This window comes from Garra rufa, chromosome 15 (assembly GCF_049309525.1).
Source record: "Garra rufa chromosome 15, GarRuf1.0, whole genome shotgun sequence".
Taxonomy (NCBI): Eukaryota; Metazoa; Chordata; class Actinopteri; order Cypriniformes; family Cyprinidae; genus Garra; species Garra rufa.
Window position 1 is genome coordinate 1,812,349 of NC_133375.1, and position 26,905 is coordinate 1,839,253.

Genomic DNA, 26,905 nt, shown 5'->3' on the forward strand with positions numbered 1-26,905 from the left:
GTTCTTTAATATTTAAATTCTGCTTCCTAATAAAGCGACTGAGACTGAAATAGGGAAATGTTGTATAAAATAACAAAAATACTGCAGAAAACCAAAATAACCCTAGACCAGAAACACTCATGCTCGCCCTATGGTTCTTGGAGGATGCTAAATTCACTCAAGCGAGGAACGGGCGTGCGTCTGCGATGACGCGCTGACATGTTCTCACTGGAGGCGTGCAGCGCCATGTGCTGCTGTCCGCTTGTGACGGGAAACATACCTAGACACAAAGGAGCGCATGGTCCAAAAGCAGCCCCACCCCATACAAATAAACAAAGACCCTAAACTTAATACGTGTCTAACGTGGGTCCACATCAGATAATTGCTCCGTATCTAAAAGTAGAGATGCAGCATGACGGAGCGGTCGATGCACATGCACAAAAAGACGATCGAATTAACCCTTGCGGTCGTGAACGGAACTCCCGTACAATCTGTCGCGTCTCAACATCTCTTTTGTTACACATTACGGGTTGATGACTGGAAATAAGCGGGGGTTAAGATGCTCTCCGCGTGTTTGTGTTAAAAAGTGGACCGCCTCCTCCCTCATTTCTGTCCCCTCCCTCAAGAAACCCCCTTCCCAGTAGCCTTTTGTGTTCACGGTGCCCTACACAGTCACCGCATTCCTGTTTCGTTTACTACCCGCTCATCCTAGAGGTCTGTATTTGAGATCTCCATGAGAAAGTGGCCCGATTGCGAGGAAATTACTCACATCTACTTCTGGGACTTTTCTACGTTGAGGAAATAGAAGTGGAGTGTCCAGCTCCATTCATACTTTTTTTTATCCGTTCACTTACCTTCTGCGGACAGGGGGAAGTGAGCACAAAGATATTTTGTTCAAGCGTGAAATGGATTAAGTCGCATTGAGGAAAGCTGGAGCACCACAGACGAACCAAGCGACGGCGAAGGGGTCGGAGGGAGTCGATGAATTTCCAACATCAACGAGAAAGAGGTGAGATGTCAGTGTCTGTCTGATGGTGACCGAGCCTGTTCCTGGGAGCCCTTAAAAAGCAGACATGCTGAAACCTGACATGTAGAATCAAGATTTCGTGGTGGGTGTGTATAGACTGTCTATTCTCTGAAATGCACATTAAATATAAAAAAGTTATTTTTTAGCATTACGCTGGCTATTTCTGTACGATATCCCAGAATAATTCATGACACCATTTCAGGAGAGGAGAGAGGTGTGTGTGAGATGGTAACTGACCACGAGGACATTTTGAAATGCCAAACCTGCGAGAGAGAGAAAAAAAAATAAATTAAAATAATATTTTACTGTAAGCAAAGGTTTTAATATAATATGCTATGCACTAAAAAACAAAGCTTAAAATCGTCCCGTGAAATCGGGTGTGCTCTATTCTGCACAGATGACCGCTTTTATCCTTCAGTAATGTAAAATCTCGGTTGTAGCCATGTGTCAGAGCACTGCTCAGTCACAGCAGTTTCAGTACCATGTAGTGGACAGCGGCGCAGCTGGTACAGTAGATTCAAGGATGGGAATTGCAGGGGGGCGGGGGCGTTCGGACGGTCAGAATCTTGACCCTCCCCCCTCCCACACAGAGACTCAAAACAAAAACAGATGAGAAGTGGGGGTCCTAAAAAACTATCTATTATTTTTCATTTATATAAAAATGCATTAATACACATTTCATAAGAATTTGTAAACGTTTTAGTCACCAGAAAGTCAGATAAAAGTAAACAAAAAGCTAAAAACATAAAAGAAGCCCAGGAACAGAAGTTGCATTCACCCAGCAAGTAACCATAGCAACAGTATGTAGCTCAAGTTAGATATGTAAGAAGCATAAAGGTCCAATATAAAGGCAATACGATAACTATAAAGTTGTAATAGTTGTTTAATAATCTATAGTTCTATGAGAATAGTGGAGTCCATAACGAAAATGGAACACGGAGGAACAATATCGAGAGCAATTTTTTTAGCAGGTTAACAAGAAAACATAATGGAAAATGTGTTTTGTTTAAAAAAAAATTTAGAAGGAAAATTTTTTTGGATCCCCTGCTGATTTTGTACGTTTGCCCACTGACAAAGAAATGTTCAGTCTATAATTTCCCCTTAGTAGAAAAACAACTCCAAAGCATAATGTTTCCACCTCCATGTTTGACGTGGGGATGGTGTTCTTGGGGTCATAGGCAGCATTCTTCTTCCTCCAAACATGGCAAGTTGAGTTGATGCCAAAGAGCTTGATTTTGGTCTCATCTGACCACAACACTTTCACCCAGTTCTCCTCTGAATCATTCAGATGTTCGCTGGCAAACTTCAGACTGGCCTGTACATGTGCTTTCTTGAGCAGGGGGACCTTTCGGGTGCTGCAGGATTTCAGTCCTTCGCAGCGTAGTGTGTAATCAATTGTTTTCTTGGTGACTACGGTCCCAGCTGCCTTGAGATCATTGACAAGATCCTCCCGTGTAGTTCTGGGCTGATTCCTCACCGTTCTCATGATCTTGCATGGAGCCCCAGACCGAGGGAGATTGACAGTTATTCCATTCTTGGCCATGGTGGAGAGTTTGGAATCTGATTGATTGCTTCTGTGGACAGGTGTCTTTTATACAGGTAACAAGCTGCGATTAGGAGCACTCCCTTTAAGAGAAATACTTATTTCACTCAATAAAATGCAAATCAATTTATAACATTTTTGAAATGCGTTTTTTTGGACTTTTTGTTGTTACCTACCATTAAAATTATAGACTGATCATTTCTTTGGTAAAATCTTAGGGACTTAAATGAATAGTTCACTTAAAAATGAAAGTTCTGTCATTAATTACTCACCCTCATGTTGTTCCAAACCTGAAAAACCTTTGTTCATATTCAAAATAGCATTATTATATTTAGTTGCTATTTATACTAAGTAATGTAAGTGGCACCCAATGTATTTGCACCCCATTATTGTAGTACATTATAAAACAGTATGCAATAATAACAATTAAGTAAATTAGGCCTGTCATTTTCTGTCATTTTTCAAGTTTTGCCGCCTTGGGACATAAAGCCCTTCATACACCTACCTCTAACCCTACCCGATAAACACCTGTGAGGCACTTTATTTTACACTTTTTAATTATTTCCTTCATTTTATTGAAAATAAATGCTTTCCTAACAGATATGTCATGCAGGCCCGGTTCTACGGTGCTAAGCACCCTCAAACGAAATCAATAGCACCCTCACTTAAAGCTGTAATAATGTTATTTTATTGCAGATTTAGATAACAATCCAGTGCATAATCGTTAAAACGATTTATTTTTCTGCTGTAAGCATTAACAATGCCCTACCATATTGTAACGCATCAAAGCAGTCAATTAGAGCGTTGCATTTCAGCCCCGGCCGACTGGCCGACTTTTTTACACCTCTGGGCTTTAGGCCAATTTTCACGTCAAAGTTCAGAGGCGGGCGGGCACCTGTTTTATCTGTTTTTGGTTTCTCCTTATTTTAATATTTTAGACATCCATAAATTATGGTGAAGAAAAAAATTCCGCGCTGGTGGAAACAACAGGAGACTTCACTTTTGCTTTCACTTTCGAGACCGTTACAGACGGCAGCGCAGCTGGAACAGATCCGCGCTCAAGCACACAATATGCTGAAAATTGCCACAAAGATAAATAAATAACACTGAATGTGTCGAGCCGGAAAGAGTAAAGCTTATTTAAATTATATATTAATAAACTAGTGTATTCTGAGTCAGTGTAACAAAAATCCTTTTTGGACGCGCCTTTAGAGAGAAATTTATCTTTACGGATTACATAATGAGAGAGTTTTTGTTTTCTATTTGTTTTATTTCGTTAAGTAATAATGTAAAACTATTTTATACGTTTTGTTAAGTGCACACAAATAAAAGTACGCTACACCCTTTACAGTACCGAATGATGTATTACTCTTACCTTTGTGAGCAAAAATTACAGATCATTTTAAATTGCTTCCACTGAAAAAAATGCACTGGCGCCCATGTCCTAGCTGCGTCTTTAGCTTCCACTCTCTGCACAAACTATTGGATATACCGCACATTTATATAGGTTTAACGTTTAAACTAACATTGTTTTATACTTGAACTATTTTATATCTATAGATTTTAGGCAAATCATGATGATTTGAGTGGGCAAACTGATCAAACAGACAGTCTAACGCTGGGCGCTGTTCGTTAAAAAAAATAATACAATAAAAAAAAATTTATATTTACGAACAAATATGCTCCAAACTTTTTTTCTAAATTAACTTAATTAAAAATAAAACAAAACTAATTATAATCAATTTGCCATTACATACCAAACTAAAGTATTAAAATCTGGCTCAGGACTCGCAACATCAGTGGTAGACCGGCTCCAGAATTAAATCCCTGAGGCTGCTTTCACATTTATATTTTTGCCCCGTGCATTACTTTGATATCACTGTGTTAGTCACTGCTATTTCGAGAATGAATCCAGCATAAATATGCAGATGTAATTCCCTAAACATGGCAGCGTGTGTCCGAAAAAAGACAGTTTCATACAAATTCTGAATGGACTGTAGCCTGGAAAGTGTAGGCTACAATACGCCTACAATACGCTTATTATCATCACTAAAAGCACTGAATTTATAGAGATCTCACAAAATTCCATTATAATAAAGCTTTCTAAACTACACAATGAGTCTTGTATTTATCGCGCCATTCCCCCTCCTACCCCCTAATGTCGCCTATGGGTATAAGTTTAGAGCACCCTCATTAATTTAGGAAGCACCCTCAGTGATTAAGTTCTGGAACCGGGCCTGATGTCATGTGAAAAGGCAGAAGAACATGTTTGGCAAAAAGTGGATTCAAACTTGGGTCGATCGCGTAAAAAAGTCACCACTAAGCACCTTATCACTTATCACCACTAGAGCCATTGCTTAGCAGGCGTCTTTTGTAATGTTGACTAGAGTTAGTGTAAATAGACACTCCAAAAATGTCCGCATATTCACTTCCAGAATGAAAATTTCCTGGTAATTTACTCATCCCCATGTCATCCAAGATGTTCATGTATGTCTCCATATGTCTCCATATAGTGGACTTCAATGGGGAGGTTGAAGGTCCAAATAGCAGTTTTAATGCTGCTCTACACAGCCAAGGAGTAAGGGTCTTATTGAGCAAACCAATTGGTAATTTTCTAAGAAAAATACAAATTCATATACCTTTTTAACCACAAATGTTCATCTTCAATTACCTTTTTGAACCGAAGTACACAGAAGAAGATCTAACCATGCATGACTTTTCCAACATGATCATGCAATGCTTGTAGTGCATGAGCATTTTGTGGTTAAAAACTATATCAATTTTTTATTTTTTTAAGAAAATGACCAATCATTTTGCTCGATAAGACCCTTATTCCTTGGGATAATGTAGAGCTTTTTGAAGCTGCATTCAAACTGCAATGTGGACCTTTAAACCATTGGTGTTGAAGAAGGGATTGGCTACCTGAGCCTTACTGACATATGACCAAAAAAATTAAAATAAATAAAAAGACTGCAGTAGATCACAAGTGGATTCTCAAGGTTAAGCAGCTACATTGCTTTCATACTTTAAGAATTAGTTTTTTCAAAGCTGGATTTTGTTTAAATGAGACAACCCACTAATGTAATTCACTTCTGTCACTTCACTGCTGACATTTTATTTCATCTTACCGTCTGCAGACTCTCTTTCAAGTTTATTTCAAACATCCTTTTCCAGTGTTGAATCAAGAACACGTAAGATTTGGTGCCTCACTTAAATGAGTTGAAAAATCTCTCACTTTCTCTACGCTTAGTCTGTATTTATTTAGTACCAACTTCCCACCAGCTCTGACATATTGCTGAAGAGACTCACAGACCGACTTGATTGCTGCTTTATTGCGAAGCTCCTTTTATTTGCCAGCCAATAGACTCCTTGACAGCACAGACTTGAGTCTGTTCATTCCCGGCCCTCTCCTTATCCCCCTCTCTCTTCAGAGACAAACAAAGTTGCGCAGGATAAATAGTCCCCTCTCCCCTGAAAAGAGACTTCTTTGTTTGTGCAGTGTGAGGCGTGGAAGCCGATACGGCCACCATGTGTCACCCAACATTCATTAGCTGTCCGCCTGGAGAGAGATGAGGCTATTCAGCCTATTGCATGCTAAGTCAATACTGAATTCCACAAGGTAACTCCAGTAAGGGAAACTTAGTCACTAATCCGTTCCGTAGGCATTTGCAGAACTGAACATTTACAGCACTGGTTTTAATCTGATACTGGCCAGCAGTATTGAATCCCGATATTGACTGGCTATGCAGTCTTCCTCAACAAATACCTCTACAATGCTGTAATATCATCCAAAACCATTAATCTCAACATTTCTGGTTGGACTGCAGTTCTGTGTCATTAAGATCTGTTTTTGAACCCCTTGAAAGCACTACCATTAGACATTGCAGAACATCTTGGACAGATCATATTTTGTGGTATTATGGAATACAAAGTACTCTCCTTGCCAGCTTAGCCCCAAAAAGCAGTGTATTTTATTACATGCATGAAGATACTTGATGAGCTTTTTATCACGGCATGCCTTGCTTTTCAATTGATTATTATCGTTTCTGTTGAGGTCAAAAGTTTACACACCTTGCAGAATCTGTCCCTTGTTTTCCCTAAACAGTTAAACTGCCCGCTATTCTTCAGAAAAATCCTTTAGGCCCCACAAATTCTTTGGTTTTTCAGCATTTTTGCGTATCTGAACCCTTCCCAACAATGATTGTATGACTTTGAGATCAATCTTTTCACACTGAGGACAACTGAGGGACTCATGTGCAACTATTACAGAAGGTTCAAATGTTCACTGATGCACCAGAAGAAAAAACAATGCATTAAGAATCAGGGGGTGAAAAGTTTTGAATAGAATGAAGATATGTACATTTTTCTTATTTTGCCTAAAAATCATTTTTTTTTTCATTAAATACTGCCCTTCAGCAGTTACAGAAGATACTTACATGTTTCTAAGAAGACAAGTTCTTAATGCATTGTGATTCTTGCGTGAGTGTTTGAGCCTTCTGTAATAGTTGCATATGAGTTGCTCAGTTGTCCTCAGTGTGAAAAGATGGGTCTCAAAATCATACAGTCATTGTTGGAAAGAGTTCATATTTGTGGGACCTGAAGGACTTTTCTGAAGAACAGCGGGCAGTTTAACTGTTCCGGACAAACAAGAGACTCATGAACAACTATCACTAAAAAAAAGAAAAAAAAAAACAGTTGTGAATAATTCAGGTAAAACACAGTATTACAAGTGATGTTTTATTAACAAATTTCGGGAGGAGCTCGCGCAGATAATTAACACGGCCAATTCACCATCAGCAATCACACTCCCTATCCAATCACTCTCCCTATCCAATCACTACTGTCCCTTTAAATAACCAAGCAGTCCTACCTTCACTTATCTCTGATTTCAGCATCCCTCCCACCCCCCCTTTTTATTTTTCTCTTCACCTCCAGCTAGGGGGAGCGCTATTGGGTTCGGGCCAAATGCCGAGCTCGGACCCCTCTCCCGGACAGCACGCCAAACACGCTTAACTTTTACGCCGTTTATTATATGTATAGCTATATGTATACATTATATTTGTTTGTTATACTCTGTCATTTAAAGTAAACAGTGATAAGACATATATAAAACGTGTAACTTTAACCCTAATGGTGTTTTAATGGGTGTATTAATTTTACGCTCCCTGTGTCCACCCATCTGCATTAGATGCGCAGAATATTTGCATGCTTAGCAAGACAAATTACAAACATGCCAAGTGATCCATTTACAAGGCTACTTAGATTTTCCAAGACCATTTGAGGTTGAGCCAAATAAAAGATGCAGGATATTTAATACCACAAGCATACACAGAGATATATTTATCTTTTAACAGATCTTAGCCAGGGTAGCATTGCTTAATTACAGCATACCAAAAAAAAAAAAACTTTTAGTAGACAAAAACTCTCTATACAGTGTGTGCTATTGTAAAAACACTGTTTTCATCTGTGTTAAATTCAATCTGCCATCTAATCTGATTTAGATCTATAATATGTATCTCGTAAATTTAATCTCTTGTTTGATCTTATTCTGTTCTCGCTTTCAGATTTTACTCGGCCAAACCCCAAAATGATGTCTCCAAAAGACAAGCCGAAGAAAAAGCCTCCCAAAGACAGCATGACACTGCTGCCATGTTTCTACTTTGTGGAGGTATGAGCTCACTGTGTTTCAGTTGTCGTGCTGAAGCTTTGACAATCTCTACAAGGCTTCTTCATCCTGCCGTTGAACTGCCTAAAGAATAGCTTGACATGTTACGCACCACTGGCTTATCTTATGAGAAAAGTCATCGGCATAGAATGCCATTTACATGTCACTTTGAGTTACAGTATAATGGTGTGATGAAACATATGAGCCTGCAAAATGAAATGTGGATCTTACCTGTGTAATAAATGACATAAAATGATTTAACACCATAGATGGCATTTATTTGACATGTAGTGACTCATAAGCGGCATATGGGAAAGCTCAACATCTTATCCTATGTAGGTGATGTGAAGAATATGTTTTAACCAGGGTTAAGAGGTTTTACCAGGATTTCAGGAAAGGATTATTAGGGCTTAAACTGCTTTATTCCTATTCAATGAGATAATATTAATGTTAACATCTGAAAATTGTTGAAACATGAAATGTCAATGGAAAATGAAACTAAACCTATTTTTTATGTTTACATAGTTATTTTTTTTAAAGTCAAATCAAGTGGCATCTGCAAACAAATGCTACCAGAGCTTCCCTCAGAACTAACATTACTCTTTAGCCATTCTGCAATTAATTAAAATAGCTGGTTGTTTAAAGTCAGTTTCTCCCAAGTTCACACAGGTATCCTCGCTAGTTAGCACAGATGTACATTTTCAATGTATTAATTTATTGAAAATAAAAATAAAAAACTGAAATAAGTACATTGCATAAGTATCCATACCCTTAACTCAGTACTTAGCTGAAGCATCTTTACAGCCTTAAGTCATCAAGTTGGTAGATGCACATTTTCAAGTTTCTCCAGAAATATTTGATTGGGTTCAAGCCCAAGCTCTGGCTGGGCCACTCAAGGACATTCACAGTTGTCTTTAAACACTCTTGCTGTGTGCTTAGGGTCATTGTCCTGTTGGAAGGTGAACCTTCTGCCCAGTCTGAGGTTCTGAATGTTCTGGACTGGGTTTTCTTTAAGGCTATCTCTATATTTTGGCGCATTGAGCTTTTCTTGTACTCTGACCAGTCCCTCAGTCCCTACCTACCACAGCATGAGGCTGCTACCATCACACTTTACTGCTGAGATGGTAATCTTAAGGTGATGAGCAGTGTCTTGTTTCCTTCAAACATGATGCTTGGCATTGAGGTTCATCATATCAAAGAATCTCATTTCTCACAGTCTGAGGGCCCTTTAGGTGCTGTTTTGCAAATTCTGTTTGTGTTTTCATGTGTGTTCACTGAAGAGAGGATTGAGTCCTGCCACACCACCATAAAGCTCAGATCGGTGGAGTGTTGCAATGATGTTTGTTCTTCTGTAGTCTGTTCTATCTTCGCATATGGCCATGGAGCTCAACTGGAGTGATTATCAGGTTCTTGGCAACCACTCTAACCAAGAGCCTTCTCCATAAATTGTTCAGTTTGGCTAGGAAGCCAGCTCTAGGAAGAGTCCTGATTGTTTCAAACTTCTTCCATTAAAGTGCCCCTATTATGCCATTTTAAAGATAGCTAATATTGTTTTATGAGTCTCTTAAAACAGGTTTACATGTATGCAAGTTCAGAAAACACTTTAGTTTTCTCCAAAAATGGATTTAATTTTACCCCGTTTCTAAATGATTCGTAAACGACTCGTGTGAAGCAGTTCGAAGAATCAGTCTCTCTAAACCCCTCCTTTCCGTGAGCCCTCACTGCTGTGATTGGTCAGATGGTGCAGTCCTTCGTGATTGGTCTACCGCTACAGCGCAAAAACGAAACGCCCATTGCCATAACTGAATGACAGCTGTGGAGACCTGTCAATACATAGAAAAGATGGCCTTGATTTTACCCTATCAATTCGAGCCGGAGTCTGACGATGAAATGGTTGAAGTGGCACATCGACAAGAAACTGTTTTGCAAGCACAACTGGAGCAGGACGTTTCTCAGTGGGTGTCATATGTTACCTGTTAAAAGTGCTTGCAATTTGGTTTTGTAAGCGAACCGGGCACACCTCTACGTTGTGAACTTCAACATTGTATAATGCATAACAAAACCAAAACCAAGCGTTTGGTGAATCCCGCGTTGTAACGTTACTCCCCAAGATTAGAAAAGCAGTCATCAGTAAAATGACGCGAACACAACACAAGATTGGAATTGTACTGCTGAGGTGGTGTTGTTGAAAAAATGAATGTTAACCACTCATTCTTTGTAGATTACTCTTTCGGAAGGGCATATAAAACAAATTTACTCTCACAGCGCAGGATACAGTGTCTTCTTGACATGATGTAATCCACGTGAAAATTGTACTGTTTGTGGGCGGGCAAGTTGTTCGCGACATAGAATGTGGGCGGACATTATGCAAATGTGTAGTTTGTGACGTGTGGCCGTAACAGAAAAAGATTCAAATTGCTGACAACTCGTTTAGGCGAATGTGAGCCGACTCTTTTTTTTTGATAGACAAAAACTTCATTTATCGTGCACTGTCGGCGTCACAACTTTGCAGATAGTTTATGTTCACATACAGCTACATGACACACTACATGAAATATCATATTTGAAAAGGCATAATAGGGGCACTTTAAGGGTAATGGAGACTACATGCTTCTGTGAACCTTCAATGCAGCAGAATTTTTCTAAACTCTTTCCCAGATGTGTGGCTTGATCCAATCCTTTTTCTGAGCTCTACATGTCGGTTTTTTTTTTTTACTTCAGGGATTGGTTTTTGCTCTGATATGTAATTCCAGCTGTTAGACCTTGACCTCAAGAGCATATGAATGATCCTGAGCTAAATTTCAAGTGTCCCAGGAAAGGGTATGAATACTTATGCAATGGAATCATTTAAGTTTTTTATTTTGAATAAATTTGCAAAGATGTTAAAACCTGATTTTTGCTTTGCCATTATGAAGTGTATGAAGTGTAGATTGATGTGGGGGAAAAAAGTCATTTAAAGCAGTTTAACCTAAGGCAGCAACATAACATTTGAAAAAAAATCAAAGGGTATGAATACTTTCGGGAATGCACTGTAGTTAAACTAATTTCTATGAAAATTAAATTATCGCCCAATAATGAAAATAACCCCATGATTTACTTACCCTCAAGCCATTCTTATTGTATATGACTTTCTTCTTTCAGGCAAATACAATCAGAGTTATATTAAAAATGTCCAGCTTTAAAATGGCAGTGAATAGTTGTTGATATTTAATAGTCCAATAAATTATAAGGAAAACATCCATATTGTGGAAAACATCCATAAAAGCCATGTGGAGCACTTTTTATGATTGAATCTCAACAGCAATTCACCGCCATTATAAAGCTTGGAAGAGACAGGACATTTTAAATAAAATTCAGATTGTATTCATCTAAATAATCATATAGAGCTAGGATGGCTTGAGGTTGAGTAAATCATGGGGTAATTTTCATTTTTGGGTGAACTATCCCTTTAATGTTTCATAGTCTATTCTTTTTTAAGTTTGAAGAATGTGTGTGTGTGTGTGTGTGTGTGTGTGTGTACCTGGTATTCATCACGTTGTGGGGACCAAATGTCCCCACAAGGATAGGAATACCAGTAGATTTTGACCTTGTGGGGACATTTCTTAGGTCCCCATGAGGAAACAGGCTTATAAATCATGCACAATGAGTTTTTTTGATGAAGTAAAAGTGTGCACAATCTCCTGTGAGGGCTAGGTTTAGGTGTAGGGTAGGTGTAGGGTGATAAAAAGTACGGTTTGTACAGTATAAAAACCATTACGCCTATGGAATGTCCCCATAAAACATGTAAACCCAACATGTGTGTGTGTGTGTGTGTGTGTGTGTGTGTGTGTGTGTGTGTGTGTGTGTGTGTGTGTTTTCAGTATGTAAAAGATGTTTATACTTTTTCAAACAAATGCATTTTTTTTGTTATTTCAAGCCAAGGAATTCATGAATTTTTAGGTTTGGCTTAAGTGTTCAAATATTTTTGGGACCACTGTATGCCTAATACTGCTGGCATGAATAATTCATGAATGTATCCATGCAGTAAACGATGACTGATTCCTCTCTCTGTAATCCTCTCCGGTGCCACCTTTCCCATAACCCAACTATTCTTCTTTCTCTTCCCTTTTAGCTGCCAATAGTGGCATCCTCCATGATCTCTCTTTACTTCTTGGAGCTGACAGACATATTACAGCCAGCCAAAGTTGGGTTCCGTTGCCATGACCGCACACTGAGCATGCCCTATGTGGAAACGGGAGACGAGCTCATCCCTCTGCTCATGCTGCTCAGCCTGGCCTTTGCTGGCCCTGCAGCGTCTGTGAGTGTTCATACTCTATTCATAAACGGCCTAACCTATTTATCCCACTGTTGCTACTGTGAATATTACACAAAATCCTGTTACTCTTTTCATTGATGCAATGTGGAAAGTAACAGCATGGCCAGTGAATTGCATGGTCAAGGATTGAGTTTTAACATCTTTTATAAAGCATAATTAAACACCTGACAGATTGGATTTCTGTAATGTTGCTTCAGGCAGCTCTCATTCTTCTGTGCTTTTTTGGCTTAGATCATGCTGGGTGAAGCCTTGATGTACTGTATGCAGTCCAGACTGAAGATTCGCTCTGGTTCAGAGGGGAGTATAAATGCAGGAGGCTGCAACTTCAACTCCTTCTTACGCAGAACAGTGCGCTTTGTGGGTATGTTAAAATAGGAAACTTTACAATTAACCATATTTAGTTTGGGTTCAGAGGTGTTAATGTTTTTAAGAAGTCTCTTATGCTCACCAATGCTGTATTTATTTGATTCATAGTAGTAAAAACACATAGTATGTATTTTATTTTATTTTCAGCAGTCAATGCTCAATACACAAAACCAGTCATAAGAAGCATGGGTATACTTGTAGCAATAGCCAATTATACATTGTATGGGTCAAAATTATTGTTTTTTCTTTCATGCCACAAATCATTAGGATATTAAGTAAAGATCATGTTCCATGAAGATATTTTGTACATTTCCTAAGGTAAATATTTCAAAAATTAATTTTTGATTAGTAATATGCATTGCTAATGACTTCAACTTTAAAGGTGATTTTCTCAATTTCCAGCTTTTCAAATAGTTGTATCTCCAAATATTGTCCTATCCTAACAAACCATACGTCAATGGAAAGCTTATTTATTCAGCTCTCAGATGATGTATAAATCTCAATTTTAAAAAATTGACCCTTATGGCTGGTTTTGTGGTCCAGGGTTACATATGCTGATTTGGGTTTAAGAAATATTTTAAATTATTCTCAATGTTGTGCTGCGTAATATTTTTTGTGGAAATCTTGAGACATACTTTTTCAGTAGAAAGTTCAAAAGAACAGTGTTTATTTAAAATAGACATAATTTGTAACATTATAAATGTCCTTTTTGTCAGTTTAATTTGTCCATTTCTTTAATAAAAAAAAAAATCTTACATACCCCAAACTTTTGAATGGTAGTGTAAAAATGTAATAATTATATAAGTTAAACTTTGATTCTTGCATGAAACAAATCTTCCATTTCTATTTGCAACACATTTAAGAGTAATATTTTGTATGGAAGCCCATTTCCGCTACTGAATGTATTTCCGAATGATATAACATGATATAAACTTACAGTTGTAAGTCCTAAAGTCAGAATTGCGAGTTTATATATATATATATATATATATATATATATATATATATATATATATATATATAAAGTAAAAAAAATATTTCTCGAAATTTGAACTTTGGAACTCCCAATTGAGAGTTTATATCACACAATTCTGAGAAGAAAATCATAATTGCGGGTTATTAAGTCACAATTGTGAGATAAATTCTGAATTCTGAGAAAAAAAAATTTCTTTCAGAACTGAACTTTATTGAGTTTATATCACGCAATTTTGAGAAAAAGAATTGCCAGTATCTCGCACATTTGATTTCATTTCTCAGAATTGGCAGTTTATATCTTGCAATTCTGACTTTATTACTCACAATTTCGAGTTTATATGTTACAATTCTGACTTTGTAAACTGAAATTGTGAGTTTATGTCACACAATTCTGAGAAGCAGATCAGAATTGCGAGTTATTAAATCACAATTGTGAGATATAAACTATCAATTCTGAGAAAATATCACTTTTTCCCCTTAGAACATAACTTTATAACTCAAAGTTGTGAGTTTATATCATAATTCTGCAGGGAAAAGTCAGAATTGCGAGACATAAACTCGCAATTCTGAGAAAAAAGTCAGAATTGCATGTTTCTGTCTCGCAGTTCTGACTTCATTTTTTCAGAATTGCTAGTTTATATCTAGCAATTCTGACCGTATTGCAATTGCCAGTTTAACTCAGAATTGCGAGATGTAAACTCATAATTGCAAGAAATTGCGGGATAGTGAAGTCTACAAAGATAAAGTTCACCTGACAACTACTGCTATACACACACACAAATATCTAAAACAAATTTGTTGAGTATACCTAATATTTGAAATAAGGAGATTAAGGGTGAAGTTAAAATAAACAGTATATACACATAATTAAAATATATAAATGCAAATAATACAAATACAAATACAAATTTGTTTGGTACTTGTATGATACACGCAAAAAAGCTTTACATGGTACTTGAGGAGAATAATTTGATGGTCCACTAGATCTCTTATTCTTAGTTTGAATACTCAGGAGTTGGGTCCTCTTCTGACTACTGACATTCATTATTCATACTCTAACAGCATTTAGACATTTTTACAGGTTTTTCTATTTTGGTAGAAGCACATGGTCGAGCATTGGCTACGTAAGACTCACACAGACAAACAAAAACAAGTCTGGCTCTGTTCACACGGTTCCACACTGACAGTTTCTCATCCCCTTGCAGGTGTTCATGTGTTCGGGCTGTGCGCCACTGCTTTGGTGACTGACGTTATCCAGCTGGCCACTGGCTATCATGCTCCCTTCTTTCTAACCGTTTGCAAACCCAACTACACACTGCCGGGTGTGGCCTGCGATAAAAACCCCTACATAACCCAGGACATCTGCTCAGGCCGGGACCAGTATGCCATCCTGTCAGCAAGGTGAATACACACAAACAACACCATGCTTTCTCACATATGCCATTTTGTTGTCGTGTTATGACTGATACCTGATTTGCATATTATATTTGCATATATACGTGCTAGTATTGTTTATTCACATACAATCCACATGCACAATTTGTCCCTGTAATGTTGCATATCCAATGTGTGGACTAAACAGGATAAAAAGTAGATATTCTCTATGTTTATTTAACGTTTTTAGTTCCTATCATATTGCAGTGTATCCATACAAGGATTACAAATGGATTTCATCCTCTTTTACCCCCAAATCTTTGTCAGGTGGCACATAGAACAAGGAAGCTATGGAACAGATATGAAATTTTGTTTTGCGCACTGAAGCGTTTGCTCTTCCTTGGCTCATTTACATTTCTTCCTCACATGCTAAAACTCTTGGCTGCGCTCGGAGATAATTCATGTGATGTGTTACTGAAGTCGCTGTCACTTTTTCCTCTTTTTTTGTCTGTCTCTGTGCTATCAGGAAAACTTTCCCCTCCCAGCATGCCACTCTGTCTGGCTTTGCCGCCGTCTATATCTCGGTAAGCATTTCTCTTTACTTTTCTTAGGGTACTTTGATTTAAAAATAATCTGACACAAAATGCTTGTAATTTGAAAAGCCCTACAACTGAGCAGTGAGCTAGGACTGTTATTAGAAGGATCCAGCATCAGCATTAAGTAGCGCAGAACCTTGTCAACTGCTGATTGACCTCTGCTGATTTCCTATTAAGTGCAGAATATATAGGCCACAGCCAGCTTGGTGTCTCCCAGCCGTAAAGCCTGAGATGCTCATTAGTCTTTTTTTGTTAGCTATGCCTCGTTGAACTCAATGTGGGATTTAAACTGTTAATGAAGTCATTCTCTCTGGACAGTTAAAAGAGACAGTCAAGTGCTGTAACTACATTTGGAGTATTTTAGGTAATCCTTATTAGGATTAGTGTTATCCTGTAGAATCTAATTGGCTGGCCTTAAAAAAAAGCATGACGTCTAGTTATTGTAAAATATGAAACAGGTAATTGACTCAAGGAATTGCATGTCTTTCCCCATGGAAGTGTGTGTGTCTCAAATATCAAACTTAACCATTTAAGTAAATTAAGAAGCTGGACTACATTTTTTGATTTAACGCTTCTGTGATTAAAGTATTACTATTTTTACGTAATTAATAATTGAATTAGCTCTAAATTTCAGTCATATTTATAGCATATGGAATAGAAGAGAAATTATGCCTGGACGTCATTGAACAAGCCTGATAGAATAAAAAACAACAAAAAGCAAAAACCCATATTAAAGGGATAGTTCATCCAAAAATGAAAATTCTGTCATTAATTACTCAACCTCATGTTCATCTTCGGAACACAAATTAAGATTTTTTTGATGAAATCCGAGAGCTTTCTGATTCTTTCTGAGCTTTCTTTTCCCAACTGACACATTCAAGGCCCAGAAAGGTAGTAAAGACGTTGTTAAAATAGTCCATGTGATATCTTTGGTTAACCGTAATGTAATGAAGCTATGCATGCGTCGTGGGACTGTCTTGAATGGCGGCGGAGCCTGACACGGAAGAGAAGAATAGAGGGTTTGAATTTACGTCACGGTTTGGTCAGTTACCGGGATACACAGCCATATTGGTGATACTCGGATATAAACAGCAAAATGGATTGTACAGTTAATGTACTACTGAATATGCTGTTCTGCTAATTTATGTTGTCTAAACCACAGAAAAAAACATGTGGAAGCTGCTAAATCATATAGAGAAGGACTTAATAAGCAGGAAATAGCGCAATATTTTGACAAACTAAAGTTATTTGGTGGTAAAGATACATACTAGCAGTATTAATTAAGATATTAGCCTAATATTTCACCCACCTGATCAGAAATAATAAGAACAAACACAAATGTTGTTAAGATTCTTTCCCTGGAAATCCTGGTTCAGTTTGGCCAACCACAAACATCTTTTGTTCCTCAGTTTTTTGCACTCTTCTCCTTGATTTGTTAAAACTATAGTACTCCAAATGTTTTCCCGACCGATTAGTACAGCCCAAAACATGACAATAATGCATCATTTTCAGCAGGTCTTATGTGTTTGAAATTACATGAGGGTGAGTAATTAATGACAGAATTATGGGTGAACTATCCCTTTAATTTGATGGAGTTTAAAGCCAGAGAAGTTTAGAGGAAAACTTAATGGGTTTAGTGAAACAACAACTTGATTAAAACAAACAAATACATTGGGAAAAACGATCTTTCATTTGAGACATCTATTAGAGGTCATTTCATATTTATGATGTTTTTACCAAAGCAGTTGTGTCATCTTGTTGTGAAACTTATGTTTCTCCACTCAGATGTATTTCAATGCCACCATATCGGACAGCACCAAGCTGCTGAAGCCTGTGTTGGTGTTTGCGTTCGCCATAGCAGCAGCCCTGGCAAGCTTGACCCAAATCACCCAGTATCGGAGCCACCCGATTGACGTCTACGTGGGCTTTGTGATTGGAGCTGGCATCGCTGTTTATCTAGTGAGTCTTTGTTTTGAGTTTGCCTTTCAGAACAAATTTTGCTTTGACGGCTAGAATTTTGGATTAGAGGAGGATATCAAGACTTATTTATCTCCTTCTTTTCCATGTTTTATAATCTGCCGACTACAAGCTCTATATTTAGGATTTCTTTTCTATTAGAGGAAGAGAAATCCTCCAGGATTCATCAGGAACAATTTCACAGCTCCTTTTCACTCTCTTCATGTCATCTCTTTGCTTCGTCTCTTTCCTCTGATATGCTGTTGTGTTATAATCTCTCTAACCAGCCAAGTGGGTTAAAACAATTTATGAAAATGTCATCTACATTACAATAGTAAATAGGTGACTCACCTTCATGTCGTTCCAAGCACGTAAGATCTTCATTCATTTTCGAAACACAAATTAAGATATTTTTGATGAAATCTGAGAGCTTTCTGACCCTGCATAGACAGCAATGCAACTGACACGTCCATGTGACATCAGTGGTTCAACCGTAATTTACAAAGCAACGAGAATACTTTTTGTGTGCAAAGAATACAAAAATAACGACTTTATTCAACAATTTTCAATACTCATTCTTCAACGCATTGTTACAGCAGTACCACACGCATGTGTCATGGTTCTGCAAATATATTTTTTATGACTTGTAGAAGCTGTTAAAACAGCAAAGAGAGAACCAACTCTATTATTAATGGCCAGTGTTCTAAAACTGTTCAATAAGCACATTTGAGTGTATGTGCAATCTAATTAATTTGTCTCCATGAGGTAAAAATCTCAGATTAATTAGTGTAATCTCATTAACCTTTCAATAACAGCTGTTTCTCACACTCCAGGCACTATATGCAGTGGGGAACTTCAGGTCCAATGAAGAGTTCTCCCCCAAGCCACTGAAGCAGCCTCCTCCTCCACAGAAAGATCCTCTAAGAGAGCTGACACAACGTGGGCATGACTCTGTGTACCAAAAGGCCCATGCTTCTGAAAGCAACGATGAGCTATCGGCACCACCACATGTTGCTGGCCTCAACCGCAAGGTGCGTCGAGAGAAGGCTTCAATGGGCAGCCTGAAAAGAGCTAGTGCAGATGTCGAACTCCTGGCTCCTCGCAGCCCGATGGGGAAGGAGACCATGGTGACCTTCAGTAACACATTGCCCCGTGCTAACACCAATGCTATGGAGGAGCCTGCTCAGCGTCACATGACCTTCCACGTACCAATGGACTCTCAGCGGTCTAAACAACTGGTGTCCGAATGGAAGCAGAAATCAATGGAGATGCGAAGTCTCAGCTTGAGGGATGAGGAAGAGGAAGAATTAGCAATTGCAGAAGGAGTTGACGGAGCCGAGGAAGAAGCTTCAGAGGATCTGGGCATGCCATCCTCTCTGTATCCTACTGTGCAAGCTAACCGAGGAGCAACGGCAACTGCAGGAGGTTCCAGGGTGATGATGCCACAGAGGCCTGGTGCTCCGCAATTGGTTCATATCCCAGAGGAAGCCACCAGACCACCACCAGTGTCACCTAAAAGCGCTACCACACGAGCTAAATGGCTGTCCATGACAGAGAAAGGAGGTCCGGTACCTGCTGCCACACCAGAACCCCCACGATTACCTAACCAGCCACGGGTTATGCAGGTCATTGCCATGTCTAAGCAACACGGTCCGGGTAGCATCACCACACCAAAGTCCTCTGAAACCGCTTCATCTTGTGCCACCTCCAGCACTGGCTCAGAGTCTCCGTACTACCACATCCCATCGGAGCAAGACAGAAGCAGCATTGTCACGGTAGACGCTCACGCTCCACATCACCCAGTGGTCCGTCTTTCTTCAGGCAATGGAAACACCTGGGATTGGAGGAGCACCTCCAATGGCAGCACCGAGGTCCACGAGACCAGCCGGACACTCCCAAGGCAGGAATGCATCCGTGATTATCGTCCCATGAAAACGGACTCCCTCTGCTCCTCAACCGGTGATCCTGATCCAGGGATCCTGCCTCCGCCACCTCATCCTGACCTGCTCCTCGACAGCAGTCTCAGTCGAGATTCCTCGCTTCACCGTAATTCCTCAATCTCAGCTAAAGACTGGGAGCCTGGGCAGCCTCACCCAGAGCCAGACCACTTCTTTAAGAACTTGCAACCAAACAGACCTTTTAAAGACTGAAGATGTTACTGTAGGCCAAAGCAGGGACACTACAGACTTATTTTGGGAGGAACCCAATGTGAATAATTGTATTTCCAGTGGATGGCGAGGGAAGACAGCCTTTTCGGTTATCTCACATCGAGCATCTGGGGTGGATTAGTGCCGTGGAGCACCAGATGGATCACACGGACTTGAGGAAGCTGTTGAGTGTACATGCACAGTCTGTGAGGAAAGATGACCCACAAACCTCAAAAAAATGAAACATACTACATCAAGTTGTTGTTAATACATTAAGGGTTTCTGTTCTTTTCCATCTTCATGAATTTGAAGTGCAGAAAATGTTGACCCTTTTAAGAAACTATAGTTGAAGTCAAAAGTTTACACACACCTTGCAGAATCTGCAAAATGTTAAATATTTAAGAAAAATAAGATGTTTTTTTAGCAAATGCATGTTATTTTTTAATTTAGTACTGACCTAAATAAGATATTTTGTATAAAAGACGTTTATAAATCCTTCAGGTCCCACAAATTCTTTGTTTTATCAGCATTTTTGTGTATTTGAACTATTTCCAACAATGAGTGTATGATTTTGAGATAAAACATTTTCACACTAAGGACAACTGAGGGACTCATATGCAACTATTACAGAAGTGCTGGGGGGTGAAAACATATTGAATTTGAAGATTAGGGTAAATTGAACTTAAATTGTCTTTTGTAGTATCCTCTGTAGCTTCTGAACGGCAGTACTAAATTAAAAAAAAAAGTTATTTATGCAAAATAAGAAAAATGTACACATCTTGTACACATTCTGTTCAAAAGTTAACACATCGTGTTTCCTTCCTAAGTGTCAGTGAGCGTTTAAAGTCAAAAATGTTATCCCCTAAAACTAATCTTTATTTATCAAAATTACATATTTAAATGTTTTTCTTGTGTTTTTCTTCTCATTTACTATACACGCATCTATGAATATGCAAATTAGCCCGCTTTCACTCACTTACACCAGCCAGAGCCTCCTGATCCATCCACTAACTAAACTTAACTGTAGTCCACTGATAATGACTGGATAAAACTATGTTTTTACCAGCGGACAACTACAGTGGATACTGTAAATTCATTAAAATTACTTACTTGATAATGTTGTGTCCTCAAAGTGACTCGAAGGCTCAAATGCAGCCTAGATAGTGATTCCAGTTCGCGCCCGCGAGCATACGCGTCTGAAGTGCAGACGCCAATGCGGGAGAGGTGCTTTTGACTCCGGGCAACTTTTACACTATTGCCGCGGGTCATTATTCAAGTTATGGTTAGCGGCTAGCGTTTAATGGTTTTGCTCTATTAAATTCTTGGTTTTGTGCTGGTAATCCTATTGGTTTATTTAGCATGCTAATAATATGCATCTATACACTGACTGTGATTGGTTATTGAATTTTCGTAGCCAAAAAAAAGGGCTGTTTCAAACCACATTTCTAGGACAGCCTTTGAGAAACCACAGTTTTAAGGAGAAAATAATAAGCAATGGTGTTGATTAATGGATTGGCACATGGTTTGTCTAAAAGTATATTAAAAACACCATATAGACAAATAAACAACATAAAAACTTGATTTTCACTACAGGGGGGCTTTCAACCTTCTGTAATAGTTGCATATGAGTTTCTCAGTTGTCCTCAGTGTGAAAAGATGGATATCACAATCATACAGTCATGGTTGGAAAGGGTTTAAATACACAAAAATGTTGAAAACCCAAAGAATTTGTGGGACCTGAAGGATTTTGCTGAAGAACAGCTGGGAGTTTAACTGGTCAGGACAAAAAGAGACTCATGAACAACATAAACAAAATTTGTTTGTAGATCCTGCAAGGTGTATGTAAACCTTTTGCTTCAATTGTAAGTTCTCATTAACCAAGACACAACAGCCAGCCATACTTGCATTGTATTGTACAAGAAAAAGTCATGTTTTAGTTATTTAATGATTCAGATTCATTTGGGGACAGTTTTATCCTGGGAATATGAACAGGTAAGCAGTCTCATGACTTTGCTGTGTATGGAATCAGTTTTAAGTAGGCCTAGTCACTTTCTCCTTTTTATACTAAAATATGAAGTACTCTTGCTTGTTTGTACGTGTTGCATGTGTGTTTATTTATGTCTTCTTGACTTTGGATGGACTGTTATATATCAGCAGGGATGATCTATTTCATTTCACTGCCCAATGTTAAGGTTTTTGTAACAAACTTTGAAAAATAAAATTGTAATAATACTATCTGCTTTTAGTCATTTAATCTAGTGAATTCTGTGTCAAAATCTTTGATTTTCTCAGACATTTTGAAAAACAAGCAGTTGTGTTTGCTGCTTTTCTTCTAGATTTTCGTAAATTTATATTCAGGCAGTTGTGATAAAAGACTATCATAGGGAGTATTAAATATTATTTTTTCCAGAATATCAACAACAAAAACAACCATGGATTTAGGCCTTCCACATATAACAGGGCATGCATTAATATAGAAATTTATATTAAACAATGTTTAGTCATTTATTTTTTGGGAAAAAACTTACAGTAATTAATGTATGTGAGCTTTTCAACATTGAGTTTAAAACAAAAACCCTTATCAGAGATTTTTCAGTATTGACTATCTTTAATGAATCCATCAAAAAGACACCCAGCAAAATTCATGTGATTTTAATCTTTAAAAATTAATAATTTAGAGCTGTTGAAGAAACAAGTACCCTAAGAGAGGCCTATCATGTGGCTATTTAAGGAAAGCACCGTGTTTATTAAAGCGATTGGAGAGAATATGGCGTGACATGCCTGTTGTAAAGTGATCAAATCATATACTCATTTCAGAATAGTGCATTAAACATTCAGTGCCCTGGGCCAAGTCAGACTGTGACTCAATATTGCAGCTCTACAAGAAGAGTGAATGTTCCCTTAGTGGGTCATAAAAAGATCTGCAGCCTAGGCTTCTGTGGAGTGACTATGACTCGTATGTGGCGCTTTAACAGCACAGACTTGACCTCCTTGTGGTGATTCAACATCACAAGAAGCAAAAAAGAAGAAACGCACAAAGATTGAGCTTTTGACAGCAATGGGACAAGATATTTTAGACTAGAATCAAGGCTGTTGAGTTTTCCAATATCATGTGATTGAAGAGACATACAGTATCTAAAGCTTGTCAAGATCACACTCCTTCTACCAATCAGGACCAATTGTTCTGCAGGCCACAAAGTTCTGGGATAGTGATCAATCTTATTGCGGAGTTTAGACAAAGGAGACCAAATTAATGATACAGTTATTGTCAAACAGAACCTACAAGTGCTCTGTGGCTTTGAATTACAGGTACTCTAATATTAACAGCTTATACATGTTTATGGAAGAAGAAATGTATAGCTAATGTCATATTTTAAATAAACTTCTAAAGGGTTAGTTCATTCAAAAATGAAAATTCTGTCATTAATTACTCACCCTCATGTCGTTCCAAACACGTAAGACCTTCGTTCATCTTCAGAACACAGATTTAAGATATTTTTGATGAAAAGCAAAAGCTTTCTGGCCCTGCATAGACAGCAAATATCACGTTAAGACATCATTAAAGGGGTCATCGGATGCCCATTTTCCACAAGTTCATATGATTCTTTAGGATCTTAATTAAAAGTCTCTAATATACATTGGTTAAAAATTCTCAATAGTAGTGTAAAAAAACACCCTTTTACCTTGTCAAAATCAGCTCTGCAAAATATCAGCTCATTTCATCGCATGGGCCCTTTAAATGCAAATGAGCTCTGCTCGCCCCTCCCCTCTCTGCTGAGGGATTATGAGCTGTAATGTTTACTTTAGCTGCATTTAGCCGCGTTTATCGGTGAAACTTGCCAACAACACATTATTAAGAAAAGCCTTTTGCAAAGATGCATAAAAAATCACTTCTCACGAATGATTCACACGAACATAGACGCATATGTAGATCGGGATCAGTGCTTTCCTTTTAAAAACGAAAGTAACGTTGTCCTCTGCCTCTTCAGCGGCTCAGATGTCGGGAGTAAATGACGACTGCTATGTTTATTATTACATCCAACAACAGAACACCTCAGTCGCTCAATTAGAGTCTTCCTCTGCAGCTGAGTCACACAATGGCGATCATATTCGAACTGTTTCAGTTCGGTGAGGGCGGGTCTAAGGTAAGACGCTAATGTCAATCAACTGTGTTTCATCACAACGACAAGAAGCTGAGAATGACCTGATTTTAAAAACGGGATATTACTATTAAAGATTAAAAAAAAAAATCCCCGGGTGGATTTTTATCAATGTAGGGTGGTTGTACACAAACTGCCAACACACATTCATGTTCAAACAACATGTAAAAGTTAGTTTTGCATCTGATGACCCCTTTAAAATAGTCCATGTGACCTCAATGGTTCAACTTTAATTTTATGAAGCTATAAGAATACTTTCTCTGCACAATGAAAACAAAAACAGCGACTTAATTCAATAATTTCTTCTCTTATGTGTCAGTTGACATGCATGCCTCGTGGTTCTCTCATGAACGTGGTAGAGAAGAAATGTTTTTTTTTTTTCTTAGCACACAAAAAGCATTTTCATTTTCATACCTTCATAAAATTACAGTTGAACCACTGATGTCACATGGACTGTTTTATCGATGTTCTTACTATACCTTTCTGGTCTTTGAATGTGGTTACACTGCTGTCTATGCAGGGTCTTGGATTTAATCAAAAATATCTTAATTTGTGTTCTGAAGATGAACAAAGGTCTTATGACGTTGGATGACTCACATGAGGATGAGTAATTAATGATAGAATTTTAATTTTTGGATGATTTATCCCTTTAATAGCTGTGATGGTTGTTAAAGGTCCATTAGCAATATTTTACCAAAAGCTGTAATTAGTTTGGTAATGCATCAGATATTTTGATTGTTTAAAAATTCTAATTCATAATATATTTATGCAGCTAAATTGTATAGTGTGTTTTCACAACATGTCATTAATCGTCCATAATGGCAACACTGAACGTAAACAATTCCACTGAACTGAACAAAGCTAGCAAGTTTTGTTGATTATTGCTGCTGAAAATGGTCAAAAATGTCATGTTTTGGGTTGTACTAATCGGTCAGACCAGGAAAAACATTTAGAGTACTATAGACTGCCAAAAGTTATAATAAACCAAAGAGAAGAGTGCAAAAAGCTGTCTGCGGAACAAAAGATGGTTGGCCAAACTGAACCAGGATTTCCAGGGCAAGAATCTTTCAACAACATTTGTGTTTGTTCTATATCATTTCCAGTCAGGTAGGTGAAATATTATGCTAATATCCTAATTAATACTGCTCGTATGTGTCTTTACCACCTATTAACTTTAGTTTGTCAAAATATTGCACCCTTTTCTGTTTACTAAGTCCTTTATGATTTAGCAACTTCCACACATATTTTCCATGGTTTAGACAGCATAAATTAGCAGAACAACATATTCAGTAGTACATTAAACGTGCAATTAGTGCTGTTGTTTACTCCAATTTTGCTGTGCATCTGGGTAACTGACCAAAACGTGACTCTAAGGTGTAAAATTGTAATTAAGATTATAAGTAAAGAAATTAACAATCAACCAAGACTAATCAACTAACGTTAATGTTTGTAACCTTTTGTTAAATGTTACACTGTTACTTTGTCATTTTGTAAAATTACATCCCAAACTAACCAGATAAATTCTGTGCCAACACCCCTTCCAGAACTCTGGGTTACACAACAGTTGTCCATTAACATGTTAACAATTTAGTTCATTATGCCACAATGTGCCTCAATGACACACAGAGTGATACACAGAGTTTTAATAGCATCTCTGTGACCTTTGAAGAAGTTCTTGCAGGATGCAGGTTCCCCATTAACCAGATGAAGTGAGGAACAAAAGGAGATGGAGAACCTCTTACTCGAACAGATTAAGCCACAAATGGAGAAGCTGGCACATATTACATGACCACAGATGGAAAGACAAGAACAAACTCTAATTGGCTTAATCAAGTTTTACTGTCCCTCATTTTGCTTCAGTAACAAAAGTCCTCATTCAAATTCACTACAGTGAATGTGAGCTGGCATCTAAGAAGCTAAAGCTAAGTTTCTCAAACCATATCAACTGCCTATTCATTATGTGTGTGTTAAATGCATACTTTAAATAAGTGACAACTTACATCACTCCGTATTCTCTTGCTATTTCAGTTTCTGAATTGCTATTCAGAACAAATACTGAATAGATTTTATTTAAGACTGAAATTACAGTGATTTGGAAAATGCAACTTGACATAGCCTACTCTCAATTACATGTGTGTGCCACTGCCTACTACATCTCACAGTCATAATATGCAGTGTAGGCGGTCTAAAGGGTGATTTGAGCATGAGTGAATTGATTTGAATTTGCTTGCAGATGCATGAAGATTTTAAACGGTAATATCGCTGTGAGCATGTCCTGCAGGCTGAAGCTCTGACACACTTACACTGTTCTTACAACAGATAATTGGGAAGACTGTATACTTGCTTGTTTATTGTGTTCATGTTCTGCTTTCACAGGCAGATAGGGAGGAAATGTCAGTGTGAATTGTTCATTAGTGGCCTAAACATCACTTGAAATACTACGCCTGCTCAAATAATGCCTTGAATGTCTCACCTGCAACACCTGCAAACACTGAACAAAGGTCTTATGGGTTTGAAACAACATGAGGGTGATTAATTATAACAGAATTTTCATTTTTGGGTGAACTATCCCTTTAAGTGATTCAGTTGGTGCAGATGATGTCTAGTAATTAAGATGAGTCTGTGATTAAGAGGAAATTTTCAAAAATGTTTTTTTTTACTGTCCTAAAATCTGCTGTTGGGTCTCCACTGCATGATTCCTACCCTCTCCTAGCTCAAAACCCAGGTGATTTGTGTGGCACAGATGCTCTGAACTAAAATAGCAGAAAGCTGGTGAAAAAAAAAGTTCTAGACAGGCCAACA

At 38.0% G+C, this 26,905-nt stretch overlaps 1 protein-coding gene across 1 annotated transcript; it reads left to right on the forward strand.

Moving 5' to 3' along the window:
- The first annotated feature begins 655 nt into the window (after nt 1-655).
- plppr3a (phospholipid phosphatase related 3a) lies at nt 656-22,178 on the forward strand. The gene is made up of 8 exons (XM_073819043.1): nt 656-988; nt 8,114-8,217; nt 12,326-12,511; nt 12,761-12,890; nt 15,076-15,271; nt 15,771-15,828; nt 17,626-17,799; nt 18,630-22,178. The coding sequence occupies exons 1-8, from the start codon at nt 961-963 to the stop codon at nt 19,944-19,946; spliced, it is 2,193 nt and encodes a 730-aa protein (XP_073675144.1). The 5' UTR covers nt 656-960; the 3' UTR covers nt 19,947-22,178.
- The last annotated feature ends 4,727 nt before the right edge of the window (nt 22,179-26,905 follow it).

What these genes read in the sequence shown, in the direction of transcription:
- plppr3a (XM_073819043.1), top strand. Translation starts at nt 961, where the DNA reads ATGAATTTCCAACATCAACGAGAAAGAG. An exon ending in CATGTTTCTACTTTGTGGAG is followed by an intron (nt 8,218 to 12,325) that starts GTATGAGCTCAC and finishes CTTCCCTTTTAG; the next exon opens with CTGCCAATAGTGGCATCCTC. An exon ending in TTGCCGCCGTCTATATCTCG is followed by an intron (nt 15,829 to 17,625) that starts GTAAGCATTTCT and finishes TTCTCCACTCAG; the next exon opens with ATGTATTTCAATGCCACCAT.